The sequence below is a fragment of the Propithecus coquereli genome, unplaced genomic scaffold, assembly GCF_000956105.1.
Source record: "Propithecus coquereli isolate 6110/MARCELLA unplaced genomic scaffold, Pcoq_1.0 Scaffold269, whole genome shotgun sequence".
NCBI lineage: Eukaryota > Metazoa > Chordata > Mammalia > Primates > Indriidae > Propithecus > Propithecus coquereli.
Window position 1 is genome coordinate 1,224,441 of NW_012148274.1, and position 24,651 is coordinate 1,249,091.

A 24,651-nucleotide genomic window follows, 5' to 3' on the forward strand; every position below is an offset into this window, starting at 1 on the left:
TAAATCCACACACAAAAAATACACTTAGTAGAAAAATGTGGAAATGAAATGAATATGTAGCTCCCAAAACAAAAACCTATGAAAAGTTTATTTAAACTCAACCTTAAAAAAAACTAAGCAAGAAAATGGGTATTTTGCCCTTATGAACACAGATGCAAAAATCCTCAACAAAATACTAGCAAACTGAATTCAACAACACATCAAAAGGATAATTCACTCAGGGATGCAAGGATGGTTTAACATACGAAAATCAATAAACATAATTCACCACATAAACAAAAACAAAAACAAAGACCACATGATCATCTCAATAGATACAGAAAAAGCATTTGATAAAATCCGGCATCCTTTCTTGATAAAAACCATCAACAAACTAGGCATAGAAGGAACACACCTCAAGATTATTAATAAAAAAGCCATACATGACAAACCCACAGCCAACATCGCAGTTGCATGGGGAGAAGCTGAAGCCATCCCGCTAACAACTGGAAGGAGACAAGGGTGCCCACCACCAGCACTTCTAGTCAACACAGCTCTGGAAGTCCAAGCCAGAGCAATCAGGCAAGAGAAAGAAATAGCATCCAGTTCAGGAAAAAGGAGGTAAAACTATCCCTGTTCATTGACAACGTGATCCTGTATCTAGAAAACCCTAAAGACTCCACCAAAAGACTCCCAGAACTGACGAATAAATTCAGCAAAGTCTCAGGTTACGAAATCAATGTACACAAATCAGTAGCCAACATGCTATCGTGCCTAATAAGAAGTAAATACGTGAGAAGCAAAATAGGAGAAAAAGATAGAATAATCAAGTGTATCAGAAATTAAAAAATGGTTTGGAATTATGAAGTCTATTATTTATATGTCACCGTATTAAAAAAATCTCACACACACAAATCAACCCACTTTCATGGCTGCCAAAAAGATATGTGTGATAAAAATTTAACATCCATAACAGTATCCATCTTTGATTAAAACTCATTTAGATGGATACTTTCTTAACATATCTATGAATTCTAACCCAAAAGCAAGCATCATATTTTAGGGGAGAAGCATTCTCATTCAGATCAGGTATAAGACAAAGATGTCCATTATCATCAATATCATTTAGTATGGTTTCAGATGCACTGGTAGAAAAGAGAAAAAAAATGAGGTACATACATTAAAGTTGAAGACTTTAAAATAATTATCGCTTGAAAATATCACTGCATATTTGGAGAAGCCAAAGAAATCAACTAAAAATCAACCCGAACATTAAGAGAATTCAGTATGGTGACTAAACACAAAACTAATATACAGAAATCACAAGTTTTCACATACATAAAAAACAAGTAGTCAGAAGATGTAATAAAAAATATAACACTGTTTATAACAGAAAACCTAGGAATAAACTTAAATAAATGTACAATATCTATATGAAGAAAATATTAAAACACTTCAGAGGAGCACAAACCTTGAATTCACAGACACCCATACCACAGTTTTGTTGATGCTCCCTGAATTAATAAGTTCTACTAATTTTATGCAATCCCAATAAAAAACACAACACAAAGAATTAAGGGCAGAGGATGACAAAAGCTGATTCTAAATTTCAAATGGAAAAATAGGCAAGAAAAAATAGCTAGAACATTCTGAAAAAGAAAAGTACCATGGAAAGAATTAGCTATTAATATATCACAAAAACACAAAAATTAAAATAGTGGAACTGAATACAAAGACAGATCAATAGAAGAGAAGAGACACTCTAAAAGAGAACTTTTGAAGTATGTCACAAAATCCAGACGCCTTAAAACACTCACTTTATAAATATAAAAAAAGGTCTGATTACTAGACACAGACCACACACAAAGATACAGAGCGAAAGGCCAAACAGAGCCAGGCACGGTGGCAGTGCCTGCAGTACCGGCTACTCTACAGGTGAAGGCAGGAGGATCACTGGAGCCCAGAAATTTGAGGCCAGCCAGGGCAACGTAGCAATACCCCCACCTACCCCCCCCCCAAAAAAAAGCCAAACAGGAAAAAATATCTGGAACTCACATCAGACTAAAAGAGTTCATTTTTCAATTGGGAAAGAACTACAAATCAATTTTTTTAAAAGGAAGGAACTCAAAATAAAAATGGGTAAAGCATATGAACAGATAACTTACAGAAAAGAAAATACAAAGGATTTTAAATATATAAGAATATGTTCAGCCTTACTAATAATAAAAGAACAGCAACTACACTGACAGGTTGTTTTCTCACCTATCAGACTGGCAAAAAGTCAGAATGTTTGTTAATACACTCGCAGACAAGTACGTGGGAGAAATAGCACTTTCATCCACTGATAGTAGAAACAAAAGTTGGTACAATCTCTCTAAGGCTACTTGGCTACCCATCAAAATTATAAATGCATATCCTTTCACCCAGCAATTCTACTTCAAGGAAATTATCCTAGAAACATACTTACATATGTACAAACTAAATATGTACAACATTTTTTACTACAGCATTATTTTATGTAAAAGTAGAAATTCTGAGCAAACTAAATTTCCATCAGTAGAGACTTTGCTAAATAAATTATTATCCATCTATACAATGCCATTAGTAATAATAATGTGCAAGCCCTTGAAAGGAGTTCCAAAATATATTAACTGAAGAAAAAAAAGTAGTAAGGAATGCTGATTTGTATTGAAACACATGTACACACACATACATATTTGCTTGTATATATATTATGCATGTGTCTGGAAGAATACAAGAAAAGAGGTAAACACAAAAAAGAGAATATGTTTTTGCTTGTATGTATTATGTGTGGACTATTTCTGGAAGAATACATAAGAAACAGGTAAGCAGAAGTGAGCAGTAGGGAGAAAAGAGTGAGGATATGCGTATTTTTAAAAATTTAAAACACCCACCAACAAGATAACAGGCAACCAACTTTTAGAGTGATGAAATTTTTATGATCACTTACTGAAAGCAAATAAAAGCCAAACTAATATAAACTACATATATAGGACATGACACTCTGTATATAACAGTAATAATAAAAACCTGCTAAATTTGATGTATAACAGATTTTTTTTAATCTTTTTTTTATTTCAGCCTATTATGGGGGTACAAATGTTTAGGTTACATATATTGCCTTTGCCCCACCCAAGTCAGAGCTTCAAGAGCATCCATCCCCCAGACGGTGCGCACCGCACTCATTAAGTGTGAATATACCCTTGGCCGCCTCCCCCTCCCATCTGCCCGACACCCGATGAATGTTACTACTATACGTGCACTTAGGAGTTGATCAGTTAACACCAGTTTGATGGTGAGTACATGGGGTGCTTGTCTTTCCATTCTTGGGATACTTCACTTAGTAGGATGGGCCCAGCTCCATCCAGGACAATACAAGAGGTGCTAGATCACCATTGTTTTTTGTGGCTGAGTAGAACTCCACGACAGAGATTTTTATTCCTTGGCTATTATTAAATGTTAAAAATAAAATGGGACAATGTCAATTATTTCTACTCTATTATTTAAAAAAAAAGATGAACGATAAATACAGTGTCTCTTACAACCGCTATCTCAAGGGTGTTCCTCATCTTCACTAAAAAAGGGGGGCAATTATCAGTACTTTTTTATTTATTCCAGAGTTAGCCTCTTTCCAATGATTAAGGTAAAAGAGAAAAAGAAATTTTCCTTTCCTTGACACACGTACACTATGTGTTCATTGTAGTAGCATGTTTTTCAGTTCAAAATTATCACCTTATTTATCACGTAAACGGAACTGCACCATCCCGTGTGGTATACTAGTTCATTACAGTTCCAATAAAAGACAGGAGGGACAGACAATGTCAGTTCAAACACACTGGCAACTTACAAGGCACTTTTCAGAAACAGCATGAGAAGCACTACTGAAAGATACTAACGGCGCTGACTTCAAAATTTCAAAAAATAAACATGCAGAGCAGTTTTAACAATCGACCTACTGCAACAATAACTAACTGCAAAAATATAAACTGAGGAATGAGAAGAAACCTTGACAGCACTCAGGCGTCGCTCACTGGCGGGAATGAGGACGTGGGCGAGAAGAGGCCTCAGCACTCCGAACGCCTGCACCTTACCTTCTTCTGAAGAACATTGACCTTCCGCTCCTTCACGTCCAGCATGTCCTTGAGGTCGTGTATCTCTCCAGCTTGTGTCCCCTTCTCCTCAGCCATATCCTGAATTTGTTTTGTCTTTTTATTCAGCATGGTTTCCTTCTCTTCCAAACGCAATCGGAGGGCATCCACCTAAGAATGTAAGATTTTAAAAGTGATTAATTACGTCCCTTACAAATAGATGTGTTATGAAGAGGTTATAAAGAGTTTTGTTATTTCTATAAAAGTAGTATAATCTACAACTATTTTTCTCAAAATTTATATGCATCAGGATCACCGGGAGGGTTAAAGGAGATTGCCAGGCCCCGTCACCAGTTTCTGATTCAGCAGAGTTGGGGATCAAAATTAATATTTCTAACAAGTTTACAAATGAAGTTATATTGCTTTAGAAAATCTAAAATTGGGGGGGCGGGAACAAAACCAAAAGCATCACCAAGCATAACATAACATTTGTTGCATCAGATAATACAATCTAGCCATAGGCTATGATGCTCGTAAGACAAACAACCCATAGTGCACTTAGATATCCATACAAGGCAAAAGCAAAGGTCTGCTGTTAGACACCAAGACTAACCAGCTAAAGTCCGCTATCCAATTACTTTTATGCCTGAAGTTTAGCAGCTTTTGTTAGATATAACTTAAAAAAAAAAAAAAGAAAGAAATTTAAGGATATTTATTTTAAAATCCATTCACCATACATTTCATTAAGCTCTTAGCAACCCACAGATATTCACGCAACATTTTTTCTTTTTTGCTTTTCTACCAAGGACTAATAATTCATCAAATAATTAAACATATAATTATATAACAGCAAAACAGGAAGGTAGATTTCTTTCACCTAAGACAGTGCTGTTCAACAAGAATATAAGTCATATTTGCAAGCTACATATGGCACTTTTAATTACCACATTAAAAAGTAAAAAAGAAACAGGTAAAGTTAATTTAAATAACATTTTTTAAAACAATAGAGATGGGGGTCTCGCACTGTCACCCAAGCTAGAGTATAGTGGTGAAATCACAGCTCACTGCAACCTCAAACTCCAGGGCTCAAGCAATCCTCCCGCCTCAGCCTCCCAAGTAGCAAGGACTACAGGTGTGCACCCACCATCCCTGGCTATTTTTTCTTATTTTTTATAAAGATGGGGGTCTCACTATGTTGCCCAGGCTAGTCTCGAACTCCTGGCTTCAAGCAATCCTCCCACCTTGACCTCCCAATGTGCTGGAATTATAGGTGTGAGCCACTGTGCCCAGCCTTAAATAACATTTTAATCTATCTGCAATATTGTCATTTCAAGCATATAATACATATTAAAAGAATATTAACGAGCTATTTTACATTCATTTTTTCATACTAAGTCTTCAAAGTCCAATGTATATTTCACACCTCGATTTGGGCTGGCCACATTTCGAGTGCTTAATAGTCACATATGACTGGTGGCTACCACACTGGACAGTGTAAATCTAAGAAATAAACTATGTTTTTCTATAAATCATCTCTCATCTTTAACTTGTCCTATATTATTTTTCCTATATGACTGTGAATTAACCCACACAGAAAAAAAAGATAATATGAGAAATGTTTCATATTTAGAGTACATCGACGCCCTCAGGAAGATCTAATACAGGTTGAGCATCCCAAATCCAAAAATCTGAAATCCAAAATGCTCCAAAATCCAAAACTTTTTGAACACTGACAAGATGCTCAAAGGAAATGCTTATCGGAACATTCTGGATTTTTGGATTAGAGATGCTCAACCAGTAAGTATAAGCATAATGCAAATATTCCAAAATCCGAAAAACTCTGAAATCTGAAACACTTCTGGTCCCAAGCATTTCAGGTAAGGATACTCAATCTGTATCGTAACCTAATTTGGATACAAGGCATCCAAGAGCCAGCACTGTGGAGAACGGTGGCACTTACTGCTCATTAATTGTTATGGAAAATTTCTTAGGAGACTAGTCTCGTTTGAGACTCCTACAGTTAAGTCATTAAGTACTTACAAATTATGCTGGACTACACGACAAAGGAAAAACATGTATTAATATGAATAGATAAACCACATTTCACTGCGCTGAACTCCATTTCCACCAACCAGTTCCATGCACTAGTCTCGCCAAGTCAGAAACTGAGGAAGCAATCTTTTTGGGTCCCTTTATAATTCTTCACCACAAGTTCTACCATGACCACTCAATAAACGCTTTCATCTCTAATTTACCTCTACTCTACTTGAAAAAAAATGATATAGTTAACTTCTATTATAGTCTGGAAAGATCCAACTAAGAACTTTCAAACTCTGAAAATCTTTTTTCTGAATCACAAACACTATTCATTCTTTTCTTTCCCCTATACCTATTAAATCTACTCTTTGTCCATAGCTCAACCTCTATCCCCCTATCTTTCTCATCATTCACCTCTGTTCTGGTTTTATTTGTTTTTTCCCCAGCCTAAGTAATCATTTCAACACATCATCTCATTTTGTTAATCATACCTATTTCACTTTACTTCTTCTGTATTAAAGTTTCCTTCGTTCTGCCCCCAGACTTCTGAACCTACGTGAGGATACATACCTTCTTGTCAACCATACACAGGGTTTCCCCCTTATCTGCGGGGAATACATTTCAAGACCCCAGTGCATGCCCAAAACTGCAGACAGCACCGAACCATAAACACACACACATGCACTACGTGTTTTCCTTTACACACGTATCTGTGATGAAGTTTAATTTATAAATTAGGCACAGTAAAAGATTAACCACGGTAACTAATAATACAATAGAATTACAACAATATGCCAGATCACTACTCTTGTGCTTTGGGGACATTATTAAGCAGAAGAAGGGTTACTGGAGCATTAGCACTGCAATACCAAGACAGCTGTTCTGATGGCCACGAAGAAACTGATGGGCAGGTAGCATACACAGCATGGATACCCTGGGCAAAGGGAGGATTCACGTCCTGGGTGGGATGAAGAGGAAAGATGTGAGATTTCACACTACCAGAACAGTGCACAATTTAAAACTTACGAACTGTTTATTTCTGGAATTTTCCATTTAATGTTTTTGGACCGCAACAGACTGCAGGTAACAAGAAACCGCAGAAAGTGAAACCACAGATAAAGGAAGACTACTGTATGCAATACATTAGTCACGGTTCTAGCCTCAGGTGTCGTATTTTCTTCGCTTGCCTTCTCCCTATGGAAGATTTCACGCTCTCCCATGGCTATGTGGGAAACTGGGACTTGGAGAAGGTGGCAGACCCAAGATTTCACAGCTGCAAGTAAGTGAGAGAGCAGGGATTTAAGATTAACTGCTCTGTCTTCAGATCCTACACTCTGACTACTAATCATGCAATACACCCCTCCCCCCGATTCCACAGCACAGAACTCAGGGCCTCCGTGATCCGCTGGTCCCAGTCTACCACCCCTGCTTCATCTTTGCCACACACCTCCCCACCTGCCTCCAGAGGCTCCCCATTCTAGCGCCACACCATTCTCTGAAAAGTACCATGCTTTCTGTCTTCCTTGTCACTGTGCACATTTTGTCCCACACTTACAATATCCTTAACCACTACCATTTAAAAAAGTTCTGCCTACTGAACACATCTCACAAGGCCCTCTTCCTATGCTACCAGTTTAATAAATACGTTCCAAATCCTCAACAGACGACTGTTAATACAATCTCCCTGCTCTGTTCCCATAGCACTTTATTACAGAACTTACCGTTTCTTTCCAATCATATATCTATATTATCATATAGAACTTATCCTATTCCTGTACCTAAGGAAAGAACCATATTTTGCTGACATTTTTATACTAAGTAATCCTATCTCACTCAAAACACACAACACTGCAAAGTAGCTAATATTATCCCTATTTTAAAGACAATAAAACTGGGACCTAGAGGAGTTAATTTATTCCACATTACAGAACTAGCAAGTGAAAGGACTGAAATGCAAAGGCTACATATGACTCAGAAGATTACAATCTTTTATCACACACCAAAGGATACCAACACAAAAGGAACAGAGGGGACACAGAGGATGGGATAGCTCTCCGCTGACCAACACGTCAAGGGAGTCAGGAAAGGTTTCTGAAAGAAATAATGTCTCAACTGGGTTTTGAATGATGACGAGGACATCACTAGATATAAAAGGGACAGCAGAGAGAAAGGCACAGACTTTCTAGGGAGAGGAAATAGAATGTTTAAAAATATAGAAACATGAAAGAACATGATATGCTTGTAAATTCACTTAGTATGGCTTAGCATAAAGTAAAAGAAGACAGGCAAGAGACAGCCTTAAAAGACAGTAGGGCATAAAGACCTTGGCTGCCAAAATAAAGTGCTTGAATTTTATCCTGCTCACAAACGCAAGTCACTGAAGACTGTGAAGCAGGGGAAAGTCACAGTCACATTTGTGCTCCAGAAAGATCATACCGGGTTGGTCACTGGAGGTGCAAAGATAACTAAGACACTCCCTGTCCTCTGCAGAAGTTGCCATGATGGAGAAGAGAGATGCACACACAGATCACATAAATACATTAATATTACAGGAACTGCCGCACCGCAACAGCGAGAGAGAGAGAGGGTTTCTCTTAAGTACAGAAAAGAAGCATTGACTTAACTCGGCCTGCTGGTCTGCAACGGACGCGGAGAAGCCTGAACAAAGAAGGGAACCGTGAGCAGATGGCGGGTGGCTGGTGAGAAGATGATGGGGGAACTCTTTGAGCAGAGATACCACAAATAACAAAGTGCAGAAAGGGGGTTCGCTTCACAGACAGCCACAAGCAGAGAAGTGCTAGAGCACAGAATGGGAGGCACAGAGTGTGCGGCGCAGCTGAAGACAGGGTGCCAGTCGCAGAAAGCCGCCAGCATCTTACTGGCTGGGTACGAGGGAGAACAGAGACAAAAGCATCAGCCGTGGCTTCTCAGGTTTCTGATGAAGACGACTGGATGGGTTTTAGCTTTTGATAGAGAATAAGAACCTTATTTTTGGTGTGTTATTTCTGACATAGAATGTATCTTAAAAGCCTCCCTGATGATACCTAAAATAACTGACAATGACCTGAAGAATACCCGATAATGACCAGAAAATGGGCTAGAAATCCTGAAAAACCCAACTGTTTTAGTTTCTTAGGCCTGCCATAACAAAGTACCACAAACCAGGCAGCTTACGACAACGGAAGTTTTTTCCTCACAGTTCTGGGGGTTAGAAGTCTGCAATCAAGGAGTCGCAGGGCCGAGCTCGCTGGGCTCTGAGCAGAATCCGTCCTCGCCTCTTCCTGCCTGCTCGTGTCTCCTGGCAGCCCTGGTCTTGCAGGTGCACCAGTCCGACCCCTGCTCCCCCCACGCTGCCCTCTCCGCCGTGTCTCTGCGTGCCCTCTCCTCTTCCACGGCGACGCCAGTCATTGGATCTAGGGCCCACCCCGTCCAGTATGATCTCGTCTCAATCCTTAATTAACTATAGCTGCAAAGACCTCCTTTCCAAACAGGGTCACATTCTGAGGTTTGGGTAGATGTGAATTTATGGAGGACCACACTTACTGCTACAAAACACCCCAAAGATGCTACAGTACAACAAACTTCTCTTTAAATTCACAAATAAGCATGCCTGTGCACACGTGCAAATGAGCGCACACACAGACACAAAATCACTAAATGTCAAAGACCAGAAACCCAAACTGGTAGTTTCTAGCAGAGGTGATACCTGTCCACCTGCTTTTTCTTTTACTTATTTCTGTGACCTAGAAGACTGGGTTTCGAAGAAGCCTAAGGAGACAGAAAACAAGATCTCAGCGCAACACAGAGTGAGGTGGGGATCGAAAAATTCCAAGCCCACTTTGGGCAACTGCTCTGCATTTGGAGGAGTCTCAGGCGTCTGAATGTTCTAAATGTCAGGGACAGCACCCATTCTCAAACTTTTTGGTCTCAAGACTCCTCAACACTCTTAAAAATTACTGAAGACTCCAAATTATTGATCTTTATGTAAGTTACATCTATCAGTATTTACCATATTCAAAACTAGAGGCCGGGTGCGGTGGCTCACATCTGTGATCCCAGCACTCTGGGAGGCTGAAATGGGAAGATCCCTCAAGATCAGGAGTTCAAGACCAGTCTGAGCAAGAGCGAGACCCTGTCTCTTCTAAAAATAGAAAGAAATTAGCTGGACAACTAAAAATATATAAAAAAATTAGCCAGGCACAGTGGCGCATGCCTGTAGTCCCAGCTACTCGGGAGGCTGAGGCAGGAGGATCGCTTGAGCCCAGGAGTTTGAGGTTGCTGTGAGCTAGGCTGACGTCACGGCACTGTAGCCCAGGCAACAGAGTGAGACTCTGTCTCAAAAAAAACAAAACAAACAAAATTAGAACTAAACAGTTTTAAATATTTATTTAAAATAATGAGTCTATTATGTTAATTAAAATAACATATTTCTATGGAAAAAAAACCTGTATTCCCTTCTCCCAAAATAGTAAGAATATATCTATTTTAAATTTTTGTAAACCTCTTGAATACCTGGCCTACAAGGGATGGGGTATGTGGGTTAACCCGAGACTAAATGCAGTTTTGGAACCATTTAACAGAGCTTAAAAGAGAGACTCAAAAGAATAAAACTGCTTCTAAGTAATTTATACAAATTACAAAACAAAGTTAAATAATATTTACAGGAATACAAAAATGCCAGCATCCAACAAGGTGAAATTCACAATGCCTGGCATCTAATCCAAACTTACTAGACATGCAAAGAAGCAGGAAAATACAACCCATAACGAGGAAAAAAATCATTCACTGAAAACTGAAAACAAAAATAACACAGGTGACAGTATTATCTCATTTACATGGAGAATCTAAAAAAGTTGAACTCACAGAAACAGAGAGTAGAATGGTGGTTACCAGGGGCTGGGTGTGTGGGCAGGGAGAGGAATGAGGAGATGTCGGTCAAAAGGTATAAACTTTCCCTTATAAGGTAAATAAGTTCTGGGGATCTAATGGTGACCATAATTAATAATGCTGCATTATATACGTGAAATTTACTGAGAGAGTAGACTGGAAATGTTCTCACAAAAAAAGATAACTATGTGAGATGATAGACGTGTTAACTAACTTGACTGTAGTAATCATTTCACTGTATATACACATATATATACATATATAGATCAAAGTACCATGTCTGACTTTAAAATACAAATTTTTTTGCCAATTATACCTCAATAAAGCTAGAGAAAGAGAAGAAGCTAGAGTAAGGACTGAACATACAAAGCTTAAAAATATTTAAAAGACCCAAATTGAACTACAAGATGAAAACCACATGTCTGAGGTAAAAAATACGCTGGATGAGATTAACAACAGATAAGACATTAGAGTAGAAATCTTAGATTACGTGAAAACACAGCAATGGAAACTACCCACGATGAAATGCAAAGAGAAAAAGAACAAATCAGACTAACCCTACAAAATAGCAAGACATTACAAAACTATTAAAAAACAAGAGAACAGTGTTGGTATAGTAATAAACCAATAGATCACCGCGACAGAGCCCAGAAACTAACCCGTACCTATAGGAAAATTTGAAACCCTAATGTATTCAGTAACACTTGTTTTCTAATATACCATATATGTTAATGAAAAGCCATAGATGGGAGGAAAATATTTATAAATCATATATTTGATAAAGGACTTGTATCTGTAATAGATAAAGAACTTTCAAAATTCATTCTTTTTAAATGGACAAAAGATACAAACAGGCGTTTCACAATAGAAGAAATAGAGATGGCAAGTGAGCACACGAAAAGAGAACATGAAATAACACTACACATTAAAATGGCTAAAATTTAAAAAGATTGACCTTAGCAGCTATCAACAGCATGTGGAAAATCAAACTTTCAAACGCTGGCAGGAAGGATGCAAAATAGAACAATCACTTTGAAATACAGTTTGGCAGTTCCTTCAAAGTTAAGCACACATACACCTACTACATGATCCAACCATTTCACTACCAGAGAGTGAAGAACAGCACACATCCACACAAAGATTTACACACAATGTTCACAGCAGCTTCGTTTCTAATAGTCAAACACTGAGAACAACCCAAATGTCCACCAACAGGTGAATGCTAAAACAAACTGTCATATATTCATAAAATGGAACACAATTTAGAAATAAAAAGAAATGACCTATTGATGCACACTGTAACATGGATAAATCTCAAAATGAAGAACTGATACATGCTACAACATGGATCACTCATAAAATAATAATCAGGCTGAGTGAATGAAGCCAATGAAGCTACATGATTTCATACACGTAAAATTCTGGAAAATGCAAGTTAATTACAGTAACTGAAAGCAGATCAGTGGTTGCCCGGGAATGAGGGGGAAATGGGAAGTAAGTGGAGAATGTTAGGGTGGGACAATAGGAAAGCATTACAAAAAGGTACAAAAAACTTTGAGAGTAATGGAAAATGTTCGTTATCTTGACTGCTGCTGATTTCACAGGTGTTTATCTCAAAATTTACCAAATTGTACATTTTAAATATATAAGTTTATGTCAATAAAGTTTTAAAAAAAAGCAAAATTAGAAAACATTGTATTAGTGTAGGAATAAATCAACAGACCATTGTAACAAAACTGGGAGCCCACTAAAAGACCCACACGTACAGGTACTGCTAACGGTGTGAATGTGTCCCCTTCGAAATTCAGGGGCTGCCAGGTATGAGTGTATTAAGAGGCAGGGGCCTTAGAGGTGATTAAGCCATGAGGGCTCCTCCCTCAGAATGGGATCAAGGCCCTTATAAAAGAGGCTTCGCCCAGCATTCGGTATTTGGTTTGCGTCCCCTTCTGCCTTCCTCCGTGTGAGGACGCAGCGCCCCCTCTCCAGAGGACGCGGCAACAAGGCACCACCTTGGAAGGAGAGCAGCTCTCACTGGACACCTGAACAGCACTTGATCCTGGATGTTCCAGACCCCAGAACTGTGAGAAAATAAATTTCTGCTCTTTAGAAATTACCCAGTTTACGGTGTTTTGTTATAGCAGCACACACAGATTGAGACATGTATCAATCGATAAATATATAAAACAGATGTGACATTGTAATTAGTGAGAAAAGAAGAAAATATTCAATAAATCACTTTCAGACAACCAGTTACTCATATTGGGGAAGGGGAGAAGATCTCTAACTCATAGTACACACAAAAAATGAATTCTGGGTAAATTAAAGATTTACATAGGAGACGCAAATCTTTAAAACTTTTAGAAGGAAATATAGGCAAATACTTTAAGGCATTGAGGCATGAAAGGATTTTTTTAAAGATACACAAAGGATACAGCATAAAGGAAAAATACTGGTAAACCCAACTACGTTAAAATTTAAAACTTTCGTACATCATGATGTCATTTTAAAGTGTTTGTTTTATTATCTTATCTATGTTCTTATATGCCTAAAATATTTCTTAGTAAGAATAAGCCGGGCGTAGCAGCATGAGCCTGTAGTCTCAGCTACTTGGGAAGCTGAGGCTGGAGGATCACTTGAGCCCACGAGTTTGAAGCTACAGTGAGCTGTGATCACACCTGTGAACAGCCACTGTACTCACTCTAGCCTGGGCAATATACCAGATCCCTGTCTCAAAAAAAAAAAGAAAAAGAAAAAGAAGAGTACTACTAAGGTAAGTAGAGGCATACCTCTATTTGCTTTAAAAATATGACTATTTTGTGAACTGGCCAAAATTAAATGACCCATTATTGCACTTACATTTTCAAAATTTATGATCATTTACAACCACTCCAAAAAAATTAAATACTTAAGTATAAATCTAACAAAACATGTACAGGATCTGCATGCTGAAAATTACAAAGTGATACTGAAAGAAATCAAATATAAGATCTAAATGAGTACTTTCCTTGAATTCTACATGAAACGTAAACTAGGAGTTAATATGTGTCAAGATGATCAGCCTACTCAATATTTTCTTCTGGGACAAGGAAAAATAAAAGCATCTTTAGCCATGATCTAAAAATATGTTTTACTGACAAACAGCAAAAGTACAGTAAGTCAAGCCTAGTGAGTCCAAGAGATGCTACAATAAAATTTTCCAGTTTGGGTGCCTGGATCCAGCACTGAAGACCTGAGGGCGAGAATTAAAATCCAATGCAAAACGAAGATGCATTACATAACCACCACTGAGCTCTCTGATGGTGCATTCTAAGGTACAAGACAGCAAAAGTCTTTAAGTTTCCCTTTGTCTTTCCTCATCTAACTATGAAAAATCAGATCTTACAGTATAATGTTTAGGGGGAAAAAAAGGAAAAAAAATCAGAAACACTCTACTATGCAAAGAAGAAAGGTCGAAAAATGAAATACCAGAACAGACGGAATATTGATTCAGTCGAGAAGGAAGGACTGCCACCACAGGGCAAAGACCTTTGTGGAGTATGACATCCAACAACCAGGTGCTCGAGATGCCGAAGAACTCGCCGACCCCATCCATGTGGCATTCAGGCACAGCTCGACCCAGCCTGTGCCGCTGCTAACCCTATTTGACGGTATCAGCTCTGGTTCTGATTAGCAGAGTCCACTGGAGGGCATCAGTTATGGGGAGCAAAGAGGGTACTTATTGAATCTGTTGACCCTTCCGCACAGTTAAGGAGGTCAAAGCCTTAGAAAAGTAAACATGTCAGAAATTTTAAAAATAAGTAAATTGCATACTCAATCATTTGCAACTCATTTCTACAGTCTAGTTTGTGTTTTATATATAATACTAATATTCCTCTTCTAATATGTCTAACCAATAACCACAAGCAAAAAACAAAGCAACTCATCTAAAAAATATGCCCTAAATACACTATTAAATTCTTACAACAGAGGCAAAAAGCCCCAACATTTAACCCTGCAGAGAAGTCTGAACTGCCTAATTTGCTTGTCTCCCAGTTCTCGTAAGCATTAATTTCAGAGAAACACAAGGCTTTCCATCTGCAGGTCAGGGATCACAGTACAATGAGAAAACAGCCCTCATCACTTCTAAATGTTTCCCATTCCGATGGTTCAGTATCTCAAAGGACCCCACATTGCTGCCCCTTTACCAAAGGGACCTGGATGCCCCGGCTGTACTTTTACGTTAGATCTGTGACTCAGGCAAGCAGGCTGCAAACGTGCCAGTCCTGACCGGTCATAAACACCTGCAAGCCGTTCTGAGGGAATGTCGAGTATGAGACCCACAGGAATGGTGTCCGAAAAGGGTAAAGAATGAGAACCCTTGTTACGAACACACAACCTTTGGTGTAAGTGTGGCTGGTGTAGGCTTTGGTATCAAAAATATTTCATTTTCTAAATATTAGGCACAGAATTTGCCCAAGTCCATAGCCCCTAATGATTAATTTCTTTACTAAGTATTCAATTCAAATCACCCGTGTACACTTTTACCCAGTATGCTTTTTTGTGCAATGCAGCATTTAAATGTGCTGGTCTGGAGATTCAAGATAAAAACCACCACGAAAACCACTCTGTTACTACTAGATTAATTGCTCTGAATTCTAAACTGATCTTTTGGTTTGGATTGAACTAAATTTGTAGTATAATTTTGCGTGAGGTCCGTATTTTTGAAACCACAAAAAACATATTTAGGAAAACCCTTCCAAGATTAGCAGGACACACAGTCATCACCCTAACACCACTCCTGGCGGGAGGAATAAGACCTGGTTTATTCACATCAACTGAGTGGGAGGAACAGCGTTCACCTCGCTTGCCAGGCACCGAGGTCTGCGGCAAACAGTTTATGCCAACTTCAATACAAACAGAAGCGTTTTCTCTACCAATGGACGTGAACAAAAAAATGGCTACCCTGCTGTTTTGGCCTCTTAATTTTGTTAAAAAACTATTAATTATCTTAACCTTCCTTTGTTTTACATCAGTAAATAGATCTATCTAAATGTACGTTAGTAGTTCACAATGAATTGCATGGGAAAAAATGGTCCGTTTCCTACCGTTTTTCCCCTGGCTTTGCCCACATGACATTCTCCCTTTCTAGCTCTGACCACACGTGTTCAGTTCTCCCCATTCCTCTGTCATTTCCCCTCTTCCCGCCTCGCTGCATATAACTAATCCCTTTATTCCTAGCCCCAACTTGTTCTAAAAACCTCACATTCTAACAATATTTTTTATTTAAACCACATCTTCCATTGACTATTTAGTATAAAATGAGATTTCTTTTTTTTTTTAAGGACTTTTTCTTTTAAAGGACCTTTAACGATCACCTAATGCGGTCAATGTCTGCATGTTAAATCGAGGGTCAGGTGCGGTGCCGCACGCCTGTCATCCCAGCACTCTGGAAGGCCAAGGCAGGAGGATCGCTTGAGGCCAGGAGTTTGAGACCAGCTTGGGCAACATAGCAAGACCCTGTCTCTACAAAAAATAAAAAAATTAGCCAGGCGTGGTGGCGGACACCTGTAGTCCCAGTTACTTGGGACTTGGAGGCTGAGGCAAGAGGATCGCTTGAGCCCAGGAGTTTGAGGTTGCAGTGAGCTATATTCATGCCACTGCACTCCAGCCTGAGCAATGAAGCAAGACCCTTTCTCTTTAAAAAAAACAAAAAAAAAATGCTAAATCTGACTGATGTTTTCTGCATTTTTCTGTAGTATTTCATAATTTTTTTAAAAGTTAAATCATCTAATTTAAACTCCTAATTTTAAAGCTGAGAAAAATCAAGGCCCAAAATAATTAAGTGACCTGGACAAGATCACTAAACACAGTTTCCTCTCACCACATTTCCCACTGGGCCCATCTGGAAGGGAGGCTGAGCGACGGCACTGGGCCAGGGACTGCCCGCGTACAGACTACACACAAGCAAACCTTGAAAAAGGCTATTTCGACAAACTGCAAGGAGCTCTGTTTGAGGCCTCACACCTGACAAAAGATGAAGCGCTCAGAGGGACATGAGAATAGCCGGGGTAGAGACAAGCCACTCCATAGTACGTAGTCTATTTGTACTTTGTTTACCAAAAAGGAAAGGAGTGGGGGAGGAGGGAATAAATTTTGCAAATTTACAATCTAAAAAATTAATGTTGAAATCTTCTCCACTCACTTTCCCTTGAAAATTAACAGCAAAGAAGACACAGTAATGGCTACACAAAGTATACTGCAGTAAGTAATACTCAGCTATGTAGCTCCAACAGAAACGTTCCTACTCTTGGTTTCTGCAAACCTGATAAAGCAAGGCAGTCAGCCAGCCTACCTCGATCCCGCTAAGCAAACACACATGCAACACTTCCCCATTCTGGTGTCAGAACTAAGATCAACTACGTCTTACAGCTCTATGTGAAAACTCTTAGAATCACAGAAAGGGAGAACGCCGGCACTGAAAGAACCCTCAGCGGTCACCCAATCCAGCCTCTCATCCGGAGCCCGGCTCTCCGCATGCAATAACCCTTTCACACTGACATCTCAAGTATGTGAACACCTCCAGCAGTAACCAGGAACGCAATTCCTCTCCAGATGTGCCCACACTCTGCTTTTGACAGATATAGTAAAAAGATATCTCTTATCTTGAAGCTAAAAAAAAAAAAATTGAAATGTTTTTCTCTAGCTTTATACAATCAGCCCAAGTTCTACCCTTAAGCCACACTAAGGCTGTTTTACATTAACAGCCATGCAAATAACATGCAGGCTATCATGTTCTGCCAAGAGCATTTCTTTTCCAAGATACCCGTCAGCTGTTCCTTAACATGCTGTGGTTTCAGACTCCGCAGTTAAACATGCTTAAACATGTGGTCTGATCACCTCCTTCTTATTCCAGACACTTCTAAAACAACCTAAGATTGCAGAAGGTTTATGGGGCAGTGAGGGGTAGGCACTGCGTTGCTGGCAGCCACTCTACAGACATTGAGAGGTTACTTAAGCAGACTGTTTTGCTTTTTTGGGTGGTGTGTGGGGATAGGTAGGTGGGTGTGTTTGCAAGGGAAGAATGACAAATAAATATTTTTACATTCATCCCGTTAAATTTTATCCTGCTGGATTTAGCCCATTGCTCTACTCTCTAAAGCTATTTTGGAATGCTGGATTTCTTATTCATGGACATTATCCACCAATGCTCATATTTTTTTTTCCCATCCAGTTCATTAATGAAGGAAGAGTTAAGTTTAGAGAGGTACAGAACTCTACCAAAAACTTATATGTACGTTAACATCCATCATTAAATACCACTTTTAGGGAAAAGTCATGTTACAGTCATGAAGACACCTAACTATAAGCTTATCCAGCCTACATTCCTCCATTTTAATTACATTGTTTTGAGAGTGCCCTGTATAAGTACAGATCTACTATATCTCCATGTATTGCTGATCTTCCAGTCTAGAGATCATACCAAAAAAGAATATAAAATTAGTCTGAGATGACCCAGTTTTAATGTTGGCTCTTAATAATCACTGCTTCTACTTCAAGGTCCTCACAAAACTTTCCTCCAATATTCCAGTCTAAAATTGCACGTAGGAAAAAGATTAGGCTGTACATAAATGTGACAATCCTCTTTCTTCCCTGTTTAAAGAGCGAAATGACATTTGCTCAAAGCCAATGTCAGAAACTTCGTGTATTTTTATGACTTCTCAGTAATGATCAACAGCAGATCAGTAATTTCATTTGTAACTGGAATTTAAAATGTCTTAGCCAAAAGACAATCTATAGCACTTCTCAAACCGTGGAAGCTGCTAAGATGCAGACTCCGATTCGGTAGGCCCGAAGTGGGCTCAAGATTCTCTGTTTCTTAAAAAGCTCGGAGGTGAGTCAACAATGATGGTCTTTGGACCACACTTTGAGGAGCAAGGTTATAGATCTCTTTATGTTTTCTTATAATTTTTCTTTTCACACACCTTAGGCTTTATTTTCATTTTGCCACTGTTGCCACTGTTGAAATATATAACCCACACTTTTCAGTCCTAAGATCTTCTTCACAGGAAGACAGAAACAATCTAAATGCAGAATTTCATATTCTTTGTCATCTACCAACATTATACCAACAAGCAGAAGCAACGGATAAGCTCTTCCTTTTATGATCTTTCTCTAAAATTCTTCATCTTTATTGAGCAAAACTCAATTGACTTTGGAATTTTGGCTTTAATGACACTATTATTGTAAGGTCTGTGCCAAACTCTCATATTGATATTTGATTATTTTTTCCTACTTGTTACATTAATGTCTTTTCATCTATTATTCCTAGTTCTATTACTCCTATCTCACTTCTTCCTTCTGGATATAATTTCCTTGTTTCTAATGTACATCTTTTAGCAGTTCTTTCCATAGAGATTCACGGGTAGTAAGCTCTCTTGAGTTTGTGTTAGTCTGAAAAAATTGTCTTTATTCTAACTTTCACTGAAGAATGGTGATAGTTTAGCTGGATACAGAATTCTGAGTTGCCAAGGGTTTTCACTGAACTTTGAAGATTTTATTCTACCATATTCTAATTACTGTTGTTGATATTGAAAAGACTGATGTTGGCCTAATTGTTAATCCTTTGTAGGTAGTCTATCTTTTCTCTCTGGCAGCTTTTAAGTTCAGTTTATCTATGGTTTCATTACGATGTATGTAAATGTGTATATTTTTCTGCTCAAGAATAATTTGCTCCTGAATTGAAGGATCCATTCCTATCATCAAATCAGAAAAAACTCTCAGCAATTATCTTTTAAAATTGTCCCCCATTATATCTATCCTTTCCTTCTGAAACTCTCATAGATAAAAATTAGACTCCATTTCCATAGCACTCTTTTTAATAATTTCTATCTTTTTATCTTTCCCACAGCCCTTTCGGTAATATCTCATCAGATCTATGTTCCAATTCACTAAGTGTCCCTGCAGCTCTTTCCTAATCTACAGTTAAACTAATATACTGAGTTTTTCATTTTAGTGACTATGTACTTCATGTCTAAAATCCTACTTTGGTCTTTTAAAAACTGTGTGGTATTATTTACAGTATCTTGCTTTTTGCTCATGTTTTAAATCCTTCTTTCATGTATTTAATAGTTAATATTTACTAAATGTTACTATGCACATACATTAACTCATTTAATTCTTACAGTACTCTATGAAGTAATGCTAGTATTTCTGAGGCACGAAAATTATACACTTACATAGCACTAAGTGGCAATGCCAAGATTGGAAGACACTATACCAAACAGCTAGTGCTACCTTTGCTACACTGCATCATCAGCTTTTATTATCAGTAGTCCTGAAACAACATCCCAATAAGTTTCATCTGATCATCAATTCTGGAGAGTGCTCCCATGTTTACTAGCTCATCCTTTATTTTAATTATTTAGTTTATAGTCTCATTCTATTATCCAATGTTCCTAAGAGACTCTAATCACTCTATTTGTTCTTACTCCTGATACTGGCTCACGGTAGATTATAATCCACAAGTGATTAAGTAATTTGGATTTATGAATTCATTATAAGCAGGGTTTTTATCTGTGGGAATCTATGTATACTAGGTTGAAAGTATGTCCCTTGAAAGCAGTTACGTCTATTCAAACTCAAATCTGAATCAGGAGAGACCTTTTTCCCGACAGGTGAGAGGCCAGCCAGGTGAACACGTCAGTCTCTCAAACTGTCAACTAATACTAGTAGGAGGAATTTTTTCTAGTCCAGCCTTTCTCAGGAAAGTCCTGGATTTATGCCAGGGTCTCGGCTTCAAATCTCTGCCTCACTTAGGACCAAGATCTATGTTAGATATTCTATCCAGCTTACCCTCACAGTAACTACAATGACTACTTCTAAACTTTTATCACTATGGAGAAAGAACTAAATTCCTCTTATTCCTCAATTCACTTAAAATTGTCATTGACACATATAAAGTTCTACTCTTGTTTTATTTTATTACTTTTTCATTTATATCCAATACCCATTCTCCCTTTAATATGCAGCTATTCTAATGTATTTAATGTTACTGCATATGCATGCATCCTAGAAATACAGAGGGTGATTTTTATATTCATGTTTTAATTTATATTAATGCTATACATCTCATCCTGTTCTTTACTTTTAAAAAATATCTATTCATGATCCAATCCAATGTACACGTACTTCTATTATCACTGCTTTTGACTTTTTCATAGTACTCCATGGTACACACCCAGTATGTTTTATTTATCCAACCCTCTAGTAATAAACACTTAGGCTGCTTTCAATTCCCTGCTCCCACAAACAATACTGTAGTACAGCAGTCCCCAACCCCTGGGCCACAGACTGGTACGAGTCCGGGGCGTGTTAGGAACCAGGCTGCACAGAAGGTGAGCAGCAAGCAAGAAAGCAAAGCTTCATCTGTATTTACAGCTGCTCCCTATTGCTCACATCACCGCATAAGCTCTGCCTGTCATATCAGTGGCAGCATGTGATTCTCACAGGAGCGCGAACCCTACTGTAAACTGCGCACGCGAGGAATCTAGGTTGCGGCTCCTTATGAGAATCTAATGTCTGATGATCTGAGGTGGAGCTGGGGTGGTGATGCTAGCGCTGGGGAGCAGCTGCAAATACAGATTATCGTTAACGGAGAGGTTTGACTGCACAATAAAGGTGATGCACTTGAATCATCCCCAAACCATCCCCCAAACCCCTGGTCCATGGAAAAATTGTCTTCCATGAAACTGGTCCCTGGTACCAAAAAGGTTGGGGACCATTGCTGTAGTGAACACTCTTAAACATGTTCTCTTGTGGATGAGCAGGAAGGTTTCTCTGGGAAATGTATCAAGGAGTGGGATTACTGGAAACAGTTATGCCATCTGTGTTTCTGTTTGCCCAAATCCTCACAAGCACTGAATGTTATCTCATTTTCTAATTTTATCAATTTGATGAATGAAATATGATATTTTATTGTCTTCAAAATTTGTATTTCTCTGTTTACTAGTGAGATTGAGGACCACTACGGTATATTTGTTTACCACTTATGTTTCCTTGTCTGTTAATTGCCTATTCAAATCCTTCCCTCCCTCCCTGAAGTCTCTTTTGCTTATTCATTTGCAAGCATCTCTTGTTTTAAGTCTGTATCTTAATCTTTGTTATTTGGGGAGGCTCTGAAAAAATCTTTTCCCAATCAGTCACCTATTTGTTAACTTTGTCAATGGTGTTCTTTCCTGAACAGAAATGCTTAAACTGATGGAGTCGTTTAAGATATCCTACCCAACATATTCCTACCCAACATTTTCAATGACAAGCTTTATAGTTTCTCTTCTACATTAAGGTCTCTAATCAATCTAGAGCTCTTGGTTTTATCTGGCATGTAGAATGTGATCAACTGTATTATCTGTGTAATGTGTTTTCCAATAGTTGCTTGATTCGCACTAGTTTACGACACTCCCTACATACAAATGTCTCTTGATTTCACACTCACTGTTCTTCTCACTGGTCTATCTGCTCCTTCCGATGCTAATACGGCTCTGTTCTCAGGTGCATTGTTTTGGCTTTGCTTGGTTTGTCTTATGGCTCTGTAGCATATTTTCATAACTAATAGGGCAAGGTCTCCCATCTTTTCTTCTCTTTTTCTGCACTTTAATGTTAGAATGGCTTATTCATCCGTAATTTTTAAAAAATTTTTAACTGTCATAAAATATACATAATATTTGCCATCCTAATCATTTTTAAGTATACAGTTCAGTAGTGTTGAGTACATTCACACTGATGTACAACCAATCTCCAAAATTCTTTTCATCTTGCAAAATTAAAACTCTATGCCCATTAAACTATAACTCCCCATCCCCGCCTTTCCAGCCCATGGCAACCACGTTTCAATTACACTTTCTGTCTCTATGAATTTGACTGCTCGAGGTGTGATTAAGTAGAACCACATAGTATTTGTCTTTTTGTAACTTATCCTTAGAAATTTTAAAGTGAAATGAATTCCTAAAAAAAAAAAAAATGCTTGGTATTTTAATAGGAACTGCGAAAAACATTATACATTAACTTAGGTACAGCTGATGTCCCTGTGGCATTAAATTACACCAACTACTGATACGGGTTATCATTCAACGTGTTTGTTTTTCCTCATATTCTTTTATAGGGTCTTGGGCTTTCTTGCTTCTTCTACGTTTTGAAACTTGAATATAAAAATGATCACCTATTTTTAAATGTTTGATAGCACTCTCTTGGAAAGCTATCTGGGCATTAGGGTTTGGGAGGGAGGCAGGATTGAGGTTGATTACCATTTTAATTTCTATGACTCTTGCTCTTGTTTTCTATTATCTCTTGAACCTACTTTGTCATTTTATTAACATATTTCTTCCAGAAATTTATCTCTTCTAGCTTTTCAAGCTTATTAGAATATAACTTTATAATTATACTATTTTAAAATTCTGTGGTTTAAAAGTAACTAGTACTTTTCCTTCATCATTCTGTTAAGAGATATTCCTATATTATTGTTTTTCAAATACCTCTTGATATTATTTTATATTCTACTTTATTGATTTCTGACCTTGTATTTGTTACTCTCTTATTGTGTGGGGATTTAATTTTATCGTTTTCCCAGTTTCCTGACTTGAAAGCCTAGCTTATTTGCTTTTCTTTCCTGTGTTTGTTTCATTGTGGTTGTTGTTTCTGAGACAGGATCTCACTCTGTCACCCAGACTGGAGTGCAGTGGTACAATCGCAGCTCACCGTAACCTCCAACTCTCGTGCTCCAGCAGTCCTCCTGGCTCAGCCTCCCGAGCAGATAGGACTACAGCCGCATGCCACCATGCCTGGCTTTTTTTTTCTTTTTTTAAGAGAAGGGGTATCGCTATGTTGCCCCAGCTGGTCTCAAACTCCTGGCCTCAAGCAATCCTCCTGCCTCAGCCTCCCAAAGTTCTGGGATCACAGGTGTGAGCTGCCACACCTGGGCTTCTTTTCATTGTCTGATAAATTTTAAAAATGAGACATTTCCCTGTAAATATTGCTTTAGTTACACCCAATAGATTTTTATTTTCTGTTCCACAGATTTTGATATATAGTGCTCTCACCATCAACACTTCTAAAATTTTTATACTTCTCCTTTAATCCACGTTTCAGATGTTAGACTTTGGTTTTGTGTTGCAATTCTTTATTCCTCAGTTCTAATTCTGCTGCATTAGGAGTCAGGGAACATAAACGATATGACTTTGATTCTTGGAAATTTTGAAGTTTCCTTTGTGATCTAGTATATGGTTGGTTTTTATGACTGTTCAATAGGTTCTTGAAAATATTGCTTTTTATCTATTTGTTACTGCAAGATTCTATTAATATACACACACCTAGTATTTTGAACTTATTAATGTTACTGAAAGTGTCCACTGTTGTTTCCGTTTGTCTCTTTGATCAAATTCTGAGAAAAGCATGTTCAAATGACCAACCGCAATTGCTGAAATTGTCTCTCTCCCCCCAGTGCTGCTTTATATGTTTCAAGGCAATGTTGTTAGATGCATAAATGGTCACGATCATATTTTCTTTATTATTTTCTGCAAGATTCTATTAATATACACACACCTAGTATTTTGAACTTATTAATGTTACTGAAAGTGTCCACTGTTGTTTCCATTTGTCTGTTTGATCA

At 38.1% G+C, this 24,651-nt stretch overlaps 1 protein-coding gene across 1 annotated transcript in view; it reads right to left on the reverse strand.

The window, feature by feature from the left end:
- Nucleotides 1-24,651, reverse strand: part of LOC105812897 (ELKS/Rab6-interacting/CAST family member 1-like) — a 112,869-nt gene that overhangs the window by 71,329 nt on the left and 16,889 nt on the right. The window contains exon 5 of the mRNA XM_012647445.1: nucleotides 4,092-4,259. Within this exon, the coding sequence (XP_012502899.1) occupies nucleotides 4,092-4,259 (168 nt within the window). The remainder of the gene's footprint in view (nucleotides 1-4,091; nucleotides 4,260-24,651) is intronic.